This window comes from Hesperophylax consimilis, chromosome 30, assembly GCF_061612785.1.
Source record: "Hesperophylax consimilis isolate HC1 chromosome 30, BYU_Hcon_1.0, whole genome shotgun sequence".
Classification (NCBI taxonomy): domain Eukaryota; kingdom Metazoa; phylum Arthropoda; class Insecta; order Trichoptera; family Limnephilidae; genus Hesperophylax; species Hesperophylax consimilis.
The window spans coordinates 15,575,072-15,589,764 of NC_142865.1; the positions used below are offsets into that span (position 1 = coordinate 15,575,072).

The window sequence follows — 14,693 nt, forward strand, 5'->3', positions numbered from 1 at the left end:
CAAGTCGGCTAATTTAAATAAAATTAATAAAATGGACGCCTTAATTCGCTTTAAGGAAGGCATTATCGTCCACGTTGATTCTTCAAGCGTTCCGCAACTAAAGAGGGCATTGAGAAAACGTGGTATTGTCGGGAGTAAAGATTTGCCAGCTTTACAAAAACAAGCCCGCCAGTTTAACAAGGCTTTCGTTCGGCGAATAAAACCCGCAAACGACAAGGTTGATCCTATGCCGTGCGCTGATACGGAAGTCCGGGAGCGGCCAGTAGAAATTAGATATATTCTGAAGGAAACAAAGGTGACGAATTTCGCTTCATGGAACCTTAAATTTAACGGAACGACCGATGTCAGAGAATTCGTAAGCCGTGTGGAGTTATTAACCATATCCCGGGGTGTTAATTCTGAGGAAGTTGCTAAATGTTTCAACGAACTTTTAACGGGAATGGCGCTGCTATGGTTTCTCTCCTTACCGAGAGAGAGTTTATCCTGGTCCGAACTTAAAAAGCTCCTTCTCAGCAAATTTGAACCGCCTAATTCTAAATGGGAACGTAAACTCGAAGTTTACGTATCCAAACAAGCGCACGGGAAGACGGCTAGAGATTTTTTTATCGAAACGCGTCATAAAAACCACATGTTAGAATCGCCCATGTCGGAAGAGGAGCTGGTGGAAACTCTCAAACGTGGCCTCCTCCCCCAATACGCTAGTATGTTGACCATGCATAGCAGTAGCTCTATCGAAGATTTAGAAACCGCGTGCACAATATTCGAGAGCTACCAGAAACAAGCATCGCGCCCGCCCCGTGAGGTGAGATCGGGAGGAAATAGTTACCTCAATAGCGTGGCTTCATCAAGCCCTGCAGCTTTACCGGCAGACCCCGGGAAAAATAGCTCAGACAGCGGTTTTCGCAATACTCGCGAACAATATAAACATATGAGGGCGGGCGGTGTCCGCCGTTACGAAAATAAGCGTAATAACATATCCTCCCATCCGTCACCTCAGTCAAGTTTTCTCCCCGCGGGAATAGATTTAACCCGACCACCGCCCAGAATACCGAATTCAAAAAACTAATTTCCAGCCACTCAAATAGCCCCCTTCCACGACAAGGTGACGCTGGCCGTGGACGTATTGAGTGGCTAGATGACCAAAAATTCTTAGAAGAAACGGCACATCTTATGGAAATTGAATGCATTGAAGCCGTAGACGGTCGCCCTTACGCGCAGTTTACTATAAATAATGTGCCCTTTACGGGATTATTAGACTCGGGGGCAAATGTTAGTTGCCTAGGAGGAAATTCGTACGCGTCATTCATTAATATGGGAGTACCCATGAAACCGTATAGGTCTCCGGTGATCACGGCTGATGCAAGTCACCAAACCGTGTTAGGTGTGTTATCTCTGCCCGTCACCTGCAGTGGATACACCGCTACTATAGATTTTTTAGTCATACCGTCATTATCACCTAAATTTATCCTTGGTACCGATTTTTGGAGATCCTTCAACGTGGCCCCGAAGATCATCACTCCGACGGCGAGAAGAGTTCTTTTATCGCCTCCGAAAATAGACGAGATCAGAACCCTTATCCCGGTTGAAAATCTTACTGCCTCGCAGGCCGATAGCTTACAAAATATCACGAATAAATTTCAAGATATCTCCTTTGAAAAATGCGGCCTCGGGCTGACTCACCTTGTCGAACATAGCATTGAAACCACGGGACCGCCAATCAAACAAAGGTACTATCCTCTTTCACCGATCAGGCAGCAGCAATTGGAGCGAGAATTAGACGAAATGTTAGCACTAGGCGTCGTGCGTCCGAGTCGTAGCCCCTGGACGAACCCTACTCTGATTGTGACCAAAAAGAACGGCTCGGCCCGCTTTTGCCTCGACAGCCGCAAGCTCAACTCGGTAACCAAGGCTGACGCTTATCCTCTGCCATTCATTCACCGCATTTTAGACCGATTGAGAAATGCGCGGTACATCTCCTCAGTAGATTTAAGTAAGGCTTTTTGGCAGATACCGTTGGCTAAAGCCTCGTGCGAAAAGACAGCGTTCGTGATACCAAACCGCGGAATGTTTGAATTTACCCGCCTACCCTTCGGGTTGCGTAACGCGCCGGCCGAGCTTCAGAGATTAGCCGACAAACTTTTTGGACCCGAGTTAGACGAGCAACTTTTTTGCTACTTGGACGACCTTATAATAGTGAGCGATACCTTTGAAAAGCATATAGCCACTCTCCACTTGGTGCAGGAACGATTAAAGTCGGCCGGGTTAACGATAAATTACGAAAAATCTGAATTTTGTAAGTCTCGCCTCTGCTACTTAGGGTTTGTCATAGACAACGCAGGGCTCCGCACCGACCCAGCCAAAGTAGAAGCAATAGAGAATTTTCCCCGTCCTGTAAATTCCAAGCAAATCAAATCATTCATTGGGTTGGCTGGATATTACCGGCGCTTCATAAAAGGTTTCTCTGACATAGCCGAACCACTGACTAAACTCACCGGTTGTAGAAAAGGCATAAGCAACTTTAAGTGGTCCGATGAAGCCGAGCGGGCCTTTGTAACTCTCAAAGCCGCCTTAGTATCAGCACCGGTGCTAAACTGTCCGGATTTCAATCTCGATTTCTGTGTACACACAGACGCTTCAAATGTAGGCATTGGGGGAGTACTTACGCAAAAATTTTCCGATGGCGAACACCCCGTTGCATATTTTTCTCGTTGCTTAAATAAAAATGAACGAAACTATGGTGTCACGGAAAAAGAACTTTTGGCGGTACTGGAGTCGGTACGTTATTTCCGCGGATACATAGAAGGCGGAAAATTTACTATAATAACGGACCACTCGAGCTTAAAATGGTTACACTCTCTAGATAACCCTTCTGGGAGACTGGCCCGCTGGGCCACACGTCTTTCGCAATACTCTTTCGATATTGTTCACCGACGAGGAGCACTTAACGTGGTACCGGACGTTCTTTCCCGCGTAGAATACGGCAAAATATCAGCTGTCAGCACGCCACCGGCTACCTCCGATACCTGGTACCTAAGCACTTATAACAACTGCCTAGAATCCCCGCAGAAATACGCGAACTACACTATCCGCGAAGGGCAGCTATTTCGACACTGCCCTGCCGCGCTCTCTGTACGGGAGGATTATTCGTGGAAACTCGTTGTACCATCCGAACAGCGGCAAGCTCTAATAGTAGAAAATCACAATTCTGATAAAGCTATTCACCCCGGAATATATCGCACTTATAAAAGGCTTAGCCTAAGACACTTTTGGCCGGGACTGTATCGCCAGGTGAGCGAATACATATCTAAGTGCGGGATATGCAAAGCATACAAGCATAGCACGTCCGCCCCTCTGGGACATATGAGCACCCAGAAACGTGTGGACAGACCTCTACAGGTGTTATCCGTGGATTTGATAGGCCCTTTTCCGAAAAGTTTCGCCGGGAATATGCATATTCTTAGTGTCGTAGATACGTTCACCAAATTTTGTTGGATATTTCCATTAAAAGTCGCCAAGGCCACAGTTATAATCAAACTTTTAGAAACACGTATTTTTTTACTGCATGGTGTGCCTCGTACCGTGATATTAGATAACGGGAAAGTATTTATTTCACGAATATTTAAGAACTTTTTGAGTAGTTACGGAGTGCCCGACATATTTTACAACAGCTATTATACCCCGATGAATAACGTTGTGGAACGGTATAACCAAACGATTGGCACGGCCCTGGCCATAGTGGTAGAGAAAAATCAACGGACATGGTGTAAACATCTAGATAAAATTCAGGCGGCTTTAAATAATTCCGTAAATCTAACCACTGGATACACGCCATTTTTCTTGGATCACGGCTATGAGCAGGTACCCCTCGGTGGCCTTCATAAAACTCCATTCCCCAGAACCACGCTAACAACGAACGAATACGCCGACCGGCTAGAAGAACTATCCGCCGTTTACGGCGATGTCGGTGACGCTTTGTTCCTGGCGTATCAAAAGAGCTCCGAAAGATACAATCTTAGGAAAAAACGCGTGACGTATTCCGTCGGTGATACGGTTTGGAGGAAAAATTTCGCTCAATCAAATTCCGCTGCTTACTTTTCTACCAAACTCGCCCCGCGCTTTGTGAAGACCAAGGTGATTAAAAAGGTTTCCGACGTCATATATGTGTTGGCAGATGAGTCAGGAAAAATCTTGGGTAGATATCATGTAAAAGATATGGTTAAATTAGGTAGCTCCGCGGAAAACCAGACCGATTCTCCTATACCCTAACTGTGACCCCTTAGGAATTTAAAAACAACAATTGGCAACCTACCCCAATTGGATTCTTGGAAAAATCTGTTTGAAATCTGGTTAATGCGATGAATATACCAGCCTCAGAACAGACTTTGTCTAGTGAGGAGGGTAAGGAGAAAAATCATGTATGTACATAACTAATAATAAATAAACGCCCGGGTTGCCGGCACTGAATTGAAATTGAATATTGGAAAGCCAGTTTTGTTGACTGCCCGGATGGGAAAATATTCTATTTTAAAGGGAAAATATTCTATTTTAAAATTCGCAAGGAAAGATAAATAAGGTACAAGTACTCATTGAACATGCACATCCACACAATACACGGCACTGTCTTCGAGGGGGCCCCTTCGAAGGCAGTGTATACAGACTCTAACATTACAGTCACTCCGGAGTAATTAACCGGAGGCGGCTAAATACACGACACTATCTTTGAACATTCCTACACGCAGTACGACATTCACATTGTGTCTGATTCGTACCCAGTTCCTACTTGCTATTAATTTGGTGCAAACTTCACCAACTTTATTAAAACACTGAAAAAATTATAAAATAATTATTTGTGACTTCGATCCTATGGTTGCTTGTTAGCCATAAACAAGATGGCGCCCATATCGGTATATATATTATTATGTAATAAATTCTAACCCATTATAATCCATCGTATACGAAAACTTCAAAGTGCAATGACTTGCGACAAAATATTTTTAATTTGTTTTCTTGTTCTTGTGTTGTTCATTTTGGGAGGTTTTTTTGTATGGATGCAATGATTTTGCACACAAATAAATAAGGTCCACAGCACTAAGTATTTGAAAGATACGTCTTGTATTATACCTATGTCAGCAATTCTTACAAGATTTCTGGCGATATGTAGGTCACTAAAGGAGGACGATTTTGATTTTACTCGTATGTTGTGCTATCTTCAAAAAGCTATCTGGACCATTAAAAGGTAGATATGCTGATTACAAAAAAAAAAAACTAAAACGTTGAAGCCGATTGCACCGAAACAAATCCGTACCATTAAAAGGTGGATATTGATTTTCGTGTGTGTTTTTCAACTTATATTGTTTGTTTTGTGTTATTTCTTTTCAGCCATTCTTCAAACAGCTATCTGGACCATTAAAAGGTAGATATGCTGATTAAAAAAAAAAAAAAAAACTAAAACGTTGAAGCCGATTGCACCGAAACAAATCCGTACCATTAAAAGGTGGATATTGATTTTCGTGTGTGTTTTTTAACTTATATTGTTTGTTTTGTGTTATTTCTTTTCAGCCATTCTTCAAACAGCTATCTGGACCATTAAAAGGTAGATATGCTGATTAAAAAAAAAAAAAAAAACTAAAACGTTGAAGCCGATTGCACCGAAACAAATCCGTACCATTAAAAGGTGGATATTGATTTTCGTGTGTGTTTTTCAACTTATATTGTTTGTTTTGTGTTATTTCTTTTCAGCTTGTCTTCAAAAAGCTATCTGGACCATTAAAAGGTAGATATGCTGATTAAAAAAAAAAAAACTAAAACGTTGAAGCCGATTGCACCGAAACAAATCCGTACCATTAAAAGGTGGATATTGATTTTCGTGTGTGTTTTTTAACTTATATTGTTTGTTTTGTGTTATTTCTTTTCAGCCATTCTTCAAACAGCTATCTGGACCATTAAAAGGTAGATATGCTGATTAAAAAAAAAAAAAAAAACTAAAACGTTGAAGCCGATTGCACCGAAACAAATCCGTACCATTAAAAGGTGGATATTGATTTTCGTGTGTGTTTTTCAACTTATATTGTTTGTTTTGTGTTATTTCTTTTCAGCTTGTCTTCAAAAAGCTATCTGGACCATTAAAAGGTAGATATGCTGATTAAAAAAAAAAAAACTAAAACGTTGAAGCCGATTGCACCGAAACAAATCCGTACCATTAAAAGGTGGATATTGATTTTCGTGTGTGTTTTTTAACTTATATTGTTTGTTTTGTGTTATTTCTTTTCAGCTTGTCTTCAAAAAGCTATCTGGACCATTAAAAGGTAGATATGCTGATTAAAAAAAAAAAAAAAACAAAAAAACCACTAAATGGTAGACGCCGATTGCACCGAAACAAATCCGTACCATTAAAAGGTGGATATTGATTCTCGTGTGTGTTTTTCAATGTATATTGTTCATTTTGTTTTTATTTCTTTTCAGCAATGACCATACGGAAGCATATTCGAACCGTTAAAAGGTGGATACTGATTCTCGTGTGTGCTTTTCAGCATATATTGATTATTTTGTGCTAATTAATGATTTTAGTATGTTTTTTGCCTTATGTATAAAATATAAACATATGTGTGTGCGTCACGATATACAATGGGAAGTTCTGCCTGTATACTGCCCCCTTGTGCAACTATATTTACTATTCAATATTAGTTTCTCACTCCTTATGTGAACGCGATTTTTTATTTTTTATTTATTTTTTTGGTTCATTGCCCACTGCTTATTTGCATTTTTTTAATATTTTCTTATGTTTCGCTTTCATGTTAACGCTTCTCCTTGAATCGTTCCCGCCGGGGATCGAGACATCTACGCCATGACGAACGAGTTTACGCTACTGCTTGCGGCCCTTTGCAGAGAGAGCCGATGCCATCACTTGAGAGCCGATGCCATCACTTGCTGCTGTTGCTCTTACGATTGTCCCCATCACTTGCTGCTGTTGCTCTTACGATTGTCCCCATCACTTGCTGCTGTTGCTCTTACGATTATCACCATCACTTGCTGCTGTTGCTCTTACGATTATGTGCACCGTATTACCAAAAAAAAATGTATATATATATAAATAATAATTTGAAAAAATAATATGTAAATTTTGGGCGTAGGTTTTTAATGCTGAATCTCTATGTGGATGACTCCTTTGTAGCTTTGGTCAAAGGGATTTTAAGCGATTTAGAGTCAAAAACTTTCATTCCCACGGCAGTTTTTTCGTTGTGTTTTCGGGGAAGTGTTATGAAACGAACTTTCTTAAAATTAAAACATTCAACCCCGTAATATTTTCTTAAAATCAAGTACTTTGTATTTTTAAATTCTTTCATATGGTAACCCCTTGGGGGCGTTGACCATTATCGGGAGAGGCGGGGACAACGAGCGGTCCTCAGCTCGGTTGGAAGAGACACCGGTCTCTTTGGATTCCAGCGCTGTTTGCGAGAGGTTGTTACGTGCTCCACTTTGAATTCGAGACTTGCTTTGCTAAAACAGTGTTTGTCAATTAATTACTAGTACATTTCGATTCATTCTTTCTACCGTGTTTGTCAATTCATTACTAGTATATTTCGATTCATTTTTTCTACTGCCTGCTCCCTGGACGTCTACAAAACTACAAAAACTGCGGTATCGTTCCTTTATTTTTTTATTAATTTCTGTCTCTGCTTTCTTCCCACTAATTTAACATCATTCTTTTAACCGTCCACAAAGAGATTTAAGCTTTTCCTACGCGTAAATTCCTGTGCTGTAATTATATAGTCTTTTTGAAGGCATTTAAAGGCACCACAATAATAGTGTTTTATTTCCAAGATACCCTTTGTTCTACCCACTTCTAGAAGGCGTATGTTCTCTCTTAATACCAACGAACTGAAAACACGGTACCTGCTCGAGCTAGCCAGGTATTCTTGAAGATATAATACATTTCTATACGCGGTTCGATTCCGTAGAAACTCTTTATCTAACACGCGGTTCGATTCCGTGGAAACGCATTATCTAACATCACATAAATGCTTGTAGAAATATTACATCTAACAAAACATCTTCAAAACTAAAGCCAATCAAACCATGGATAACTCAAGGATTAATCATCTCAATTAGACACAAAGAAACACTCTACAAACAATATACAAAACAACCGGAAAATATAACATTACAAAAACATTTCAATGCTTATAAAAAAAACTTATATATCTAATAAAAAACGCAAAGGATGACTACTACAAACAAAAAATTGAATTATCTGGAAATGACAGTAAAAGGATTTGGTCCATCATAAATGAAATTGTCGATAAAAAAAATTTAAAAAATAAAACAATCAACAATGTAAACCATAATGATTCAAAAATCTGCTGTAAACATAAACCTCTAGAAGCCGCAAATGTATTTAACAATTTTTTTGCTAATGTAGGAAAAAACCTCGCTAAAAAAAACCAACAAGGCCTTACCCCAAATACTACAGTAAATAATTAGCATAAATTTGAATTATTTCAACCAACAACACCAGAAGAAATTGAACAAATTATTACAGGTATGAAAGGAGGTTCTGCTCCTGGTTTTGATGGGGTCACAATACAAACACTGAAATGTATAAAATCACAAGTATCAAAACCATTAACTCATATAATCAATACAAGTTTTCAAAGCGGAGTTTTTCCATCCATGTACAAACAATCTGTAATTATACCAATATTTAAAACCGGCAATCCGGAAAAACCAACCAATTACCGCCCTATTTTTTTACTATCAAACATTGCAAAAATATTTGAAAAAATTGCCAAAAAAAGAATAACTCAGTTCATAAAGATTAATAATATAATTCACGAAAACCAGTTTGGATTCATGGAAAACAAAAGACGCCATTGCTAAATTATCTAGTACCATACAAGACGCTTTAGACAAATCATTAAAATGTGTTGGTATTTTTGTTGATCTCCAAAAAGCCTTCGACAGCATATCTCATGTCAAACTAATACAAACATTAAAGATCGTGGGTTTTAATGACACAGCATTAAGTTGGCTAAAAAGTTATCTTCACCAAAGAACACAAGTAGTAAAAATTAATCACGCATCTAGTCTACCACTCACGAGTGATTTTGGGATACCACGAGGTACTGTTTTGGGTCCATTACTTTTTATCATGTACGTAAACGACATTTTTAAACAAAACCTCAGTGGAACAGTTATATCTTACGCAGATGATACAATTATCATAATTAAGGGTAATGACTGGAAAATTGTAAATGAAAATGCAAATAATGACATCCAAATCCTAAAAAACTGGTTCGATACAAATCTACTTACAATTAACGCAAAAAAACAGTTTATATACCATTCACAATAAATAAATTCAAAACCTACCCCAACATTCATATAATAATACACAACAAAAAATGTAACAAAGATGTTTGTAATAAATCATGTACCATACTAAACCAAACAACTGAAGTAAAGTACCTCGGTGCAATTGTAGACCAACATATGAAATGGAACAGACACATATATGTGAACTTGTCAAGCGCATTAGAAAATGTATCTATATATTCATTAGATTAAGAAATGTTCTCAAGCTAAACAACCTGAAAAAAGTCTATTACGCACTAGTCCAATCATTACTTCAGTATGGAATCATTGGGTGGGGAGGTGCATATGAAAAAATTTTAAGCTCTGTAAAAGTGGTACAAAAACTAATTATAAAAGTTATTGTTCCGTAACGCTGATTGCTTTTGACAGGCTGTGTAATAACCAATCGTATCGTCAGAATTTAAACTGTATAGTTTAAATTTCGCACATGTCAGCTGGATCCACGGAGGCCGTGGGCCGAGCAGTTGCACAAAAACGGTTCGTCCTGTCAACTCTCGATCGCCGGTTGTCTAATCGGAATAATCATAAGACGTATTTTTATCGCAATTTAATCTAAAATAACGAGTGCTAACAACCACGCTAAACGTCCCAGTGCTGACAGATGATGCTCACTATGCAGATTTCACCATCTCCTCCCGGTAAGTTGATTGTGAATTAACGTTATGTATTGTGTTTTTGCATCGCCTGTCACAAGCCATATAATTCATTTATACTTTATCTGTGTGGAATAGCCCTTTAAAGTGCGGCTATTCCAACCCCTGTTCGTTCTTCGAACATTTTGGTGCCGAAACTAGGGAACTTTAAGATTATAATCTATCTATGCCAAAACGGATAATGCTGTGGAATGTTTCTTAAATTTTGAATAATAATCAATTCGAACAGTAATTAGGTAGGTACCTAGCGCTTGAGTATTTACGACCTACCGCGCATATAATTATAATAGATTAAATTATTATCATTTATTTTGTTTCGTTTTTGGGTACGTTTCCAATCGTGTTTAGTCAACATGGCCCCAGCCATTCAAACATTGCGCCGGAAACGGACATTAGCGAATAATAGGTTAGTCAAGACACATGAAATAGCAAAAAGCGCTTTGCACGATGCAACTAAGTGCAACTTACTGTTAGCGCATTATACTACTCTGGAAAAGATAGTTCTTGAATTTGAAACGTCTCACGCGGAAATATTAGCTTTAGATGACACAAACGAAATTGATGAGGAAAAAATTCGTGAAACCTTTGACGAGATGTATTATCAAATTGTCGAAATTTACCAGGAGTTAACCAGTCAGCCTCTCGATTGTAAAACCGCGAATGCGTGCACAAACGTTAAATTACCAAAAATAAACATTCCAATATTTTCTGGAAATGTCAAGCAATGGCCCGAATTTTACGACATGTTTAACGCTCTGATTCATGAAAACAAATCTTTATCCAACATCGAACGCATGCAGTATTTGTTCTCATGTTTATCTGGAGAAGCTTTAGGGTTAATTCGGACATTTCCAGTACAAGGAGCTCACTACGTTGAAGCATATCAAAGATTAATCGCGCGCTATCGTAACGCGCGTGAACTCGCATTTACGTGTTGGCGGGAAATGCTAAATTTAAATTTTCCGCCTACCGATCCTTTTGAATTTCGTCGCGTGTTCGATGTATTTAATGAGGATTTAACAATTTTAAAAGAATTGGATCTCCCAATAGATAATTGGGACTTCGTGCTTTGTTATTTAATTCTGTCGAAATAAGATTCACCTACAAGATGCGCATTCGAACAACTGCAGTCTCCTACCGACCTGCCTTCATATTTGAAACTCAAAGAGTTTCTTTATAACAAATGCGAAGCTCTTGTACGAGACTTACATTTTTCGACTCGCGATAGCAGTACTATTGACAAACCTCTTGCACGGAACTTTAATCAGGCTGCCAAAAAACGCACTTCAGCGCTTCTTTGCGATCTTAAGAAAGGACAGCCTAAAACAAATAGGTCCTCGAACTCCACCACTTACCTGAAATGCTCCTGTTGCGGGGAAGACCACTCCATTTCCAAGTGCAAGGTATTTGCACTCAAGTCAGTTCAGGATCGCCTACAGTTTGTTCAATCACACCGTTGGTGTTTCAATTGTCTTCATTCTTCTCATTATCTTAAAGATTGTAAATCTTTGTTTACATGTCAAAAATGTCAGCAAAAACATCATACTTTGCTCCATCGAGACGAAAACGCTTCTTTGGAAGATCAGTATCAACACTCCACGACGTCTACGGACCAGGAGCCTTCTTCCGACTCTAAAATTCAGGTCCTCACCAACTTAGGAGACAAGTCCATAGTACTATTGTCAACCGCCAATGTTGGCATTCGCGATTCATCCGGCCGTTTCCAAACCTTTCGCGCATTGATCGATTCGGGCAGTCAAGCTCACTTCATCACCGATCGTGCTGCGGAGCTCGTAGGCATCCCTCGTCAAGCCAGTTCTCAGAGAGTTAGCGGCTTAGACCAATCTTCCGCAACCACGTCAGGAATCATTCAATTAGAGATCGGTGTTAAGGGACGGGTTCTCTTCAACATCAAGGCACTTACGCTGCCTAGTATCTGTGGCAACATGCCAACTGTTCGTCTAGATAAGTCATCGTGGCATCAGTTGAGAGACTTGCCTCTTGCCGATCCTGACTGTCACAAACCGGGACCGATTGATCTTCTTTTGGGTGCTGAGGTTTTCTCTTCTCTTCTGAGACCTGGTAATTTGAATGGTGGTCCACGTCAGCCATCAGCTTTCAATTCTGCATTTGGTTGGCTTCTTCTAGGTTCAGTTGGTTCGAACACTGCTCATGAAACGAATTCTTTCATCGTTACTAACAAAGACCGGCTCCACGAAGAGGTCCAGCCACTGTGGGAGTTAGACACCATTCCCCAGTCTTCACACCTCACTCCTGAGGAACAACTTTGTGAACAAATGTACTACACTGACCACTCACGGGACACTTCGGGAAGATACATCGTATCCTTGCCTTTCCGAGAAAGGGGAAGGGATATCTCTTTTCCAGGGTCGCGTGAGATCGCTTTACGTAGATTCCATTCCCTCGAGCGCGAACTCATAGCAAATCCAACCTTACGTGAACAATATTCTGCTTTCATGACTGATTATTTACACAGTGGTCCCATGACTCGTGTTCCTGGAACAGATTTGCACAAGGGAAAGTATCACATACCTCATCATTGCACTCTTCGTCCAAGCAGCGCTAGCACTAAGTTAAGAGTGGTTTTCGACGCCTCAGCGACGGATGTGAACGGATCCTCGTTAAATGATACCTTGCTTATCGGTCCAAAGCTTCAAAAGAACCTGCTGGAGCTTTTGCTAAAATTCCGTATACCATCGGTAGTGTTTACTGTTGATGTACGACAAATGTATCGCCAAATATTGGTTCAAGAACCAGATCGTGCTTTCCAAAGAATATTTTGGCGTTTTCATTCGTCGGAACCCATCCAAGAGTACCAACTAAACACTGTAACCTATGGTGTCTCCTCCGCCCCATTTTTAGCCTGTCGTACTGTCAAACAGTTGACCAAATATGAAGGTTATGATTTACTGCTAGCGCGTCGTGTGCTAACTTCGGATATTTACATAGATGACATCGTCACCGGTTGTAACATCTTGGAACAAGCTCAACAAACGAAAACCGAAGTTATCGAGCTGTTCAAACGAGGTCAATTCGAATTGCGGAAGTGGGCAAGTAACAAACCAGAATTACTCGCCGATCTGCCTCCGGAATACTGCCTCAATGACTTGGTGTCCATGGATGTTGATAACTCTCACATTCTCAAGGTATTGGGATTAAAGTGGGAGCCACGACATGATACATTTTCATTCGAAGTCCTATGCCTCGATCGCGAGTTTACTAAACGCACTATCCTCAGTGAAGTCGCTCGGGTTTTTGACCCTCTCGTTTTTCTATGCCCTTTGACGTTTTTCGCCAAATCTCTAGTACCAAAGTTGTGGGTTTTAAAGGTTGGGTGGGATGACACCCCCTCTGTTGACATTGTTCGTCAATGGGATCGTTATACTAAACAATTACCGCTCTTGAAGTCGTTCAAAATCCCTCGATGGGTGTCATTCCCTCACATGGAGTCATGTCAACTTCATGGCTTCTCAGATAGTTCGGAACTTGGATATGGCGCGGTAATTTACTTGCGAATCATGGATGTTGACGATAAAGTCCAAATATATTTGGTTTGCGCCAAGTCTCGAGTCGCCCCCACAAAAAAGATTTCATTGCCTCGCCTTGAACTGTGTGCGGCAGTTCTTCTAGCAGATCTATTAAAATTCGTCAAAGATTTATACGTACCATTGCTTCCGATCTCCAATACCTTTGCGTGGTCGGATTCAACCATCGTGCTCGCCTGGTTACGTTCTCTTTCGTGTCGCTGGAAGACTTTCGTGGCTAACCGTGTCAGTCACATTCAAGATGCTCTCGACGGGACTTCCTGGCATCACGTGTCATCTGGAGATAATCCAGCGGATATCGCTTCTTGTGGTCAATCCCCAGCCGATCTGATCGATCACACGTTATGGTGGGCGGGGCCTTCGTGGCGGATCCAGTCATTCGATTCTTGGCCGTCTTTCGATGGCAATGTCGACGAAATTGAACTTCACTCTGAGGAACGAGTTCGATCGTTATTTGTCCAACAGGACGAAAATCTGGTGGACCTATTACTAATTAAATTTTCTTCGATTCAGAAGATCCAACGCATTCTCGGTTACTGTCTTAGATTCATCTACAACCTACAGAATAAAGAATCTCGTCGTTTGTATCTTCCATTAAACCGTGCCGAAATTCACACTTCACTTTTGACAGTAGTTAAACGCACTCAACATGTACATTTTAATGATGATATCACGCGCTTGAAAGAGGGCAACCTTATGTCGAAACAAATGCGGAAGCTTAATCCCTTCATTGACGACCACGGTGTGCTCAGGGTGGGTGGCAGGTTATCTCGATCTGGGCTCGAATTCGAGTATAAACATCCTGCCCTACTTCCTCGCGAATCTAAGCTTACTTCTCTTGTGATAGACGCTCTACATTGCTCTACATTAACCAAATTATGTCCATTGCCTAGTCAATGTGACTAATCATCTTTGCTTCCGCGGCGCATTCTTTCTTATCATTTTCATGAGACTTAAATTTTTTACAGATGTCAGGAAGAGGTTTAGTTGAAGCTCTGATTGTAGATGAATGGGTTGAGTCAATGAACAACGAGACGCTGGGGATAATCTGATGACATTTAGAATTTAAACATTTAAGAACAAATTTGTCAGCAAATAGTTG

The 14,693-nt window shown here is 40.4% G+C and overlaps 1 protein-coding gene across 1 annotated transcript in view; it reads right to left on the bottom strand.

Moving 5' to 3' along the window:
- Positions 1-7,370: 7,370 nt before the first annotated feature.
- The window catches only part of LOC149409679 (uncharacterized), a 33,012-nt gene continuing 25,689 nt past the window's right edge, over positions 7,371-14,693 (bottom strand). Inside the window, exon 2 of the mRNA XM_089649469.1 lies at positions 7,371-7,497. Within this exon, the coding sequence (XP_089505595.1) occupies positions 7,371-7,497 (127 nt within the window). The remainder of the gene's footprint in view (positions 7,498-14,693) is intronic.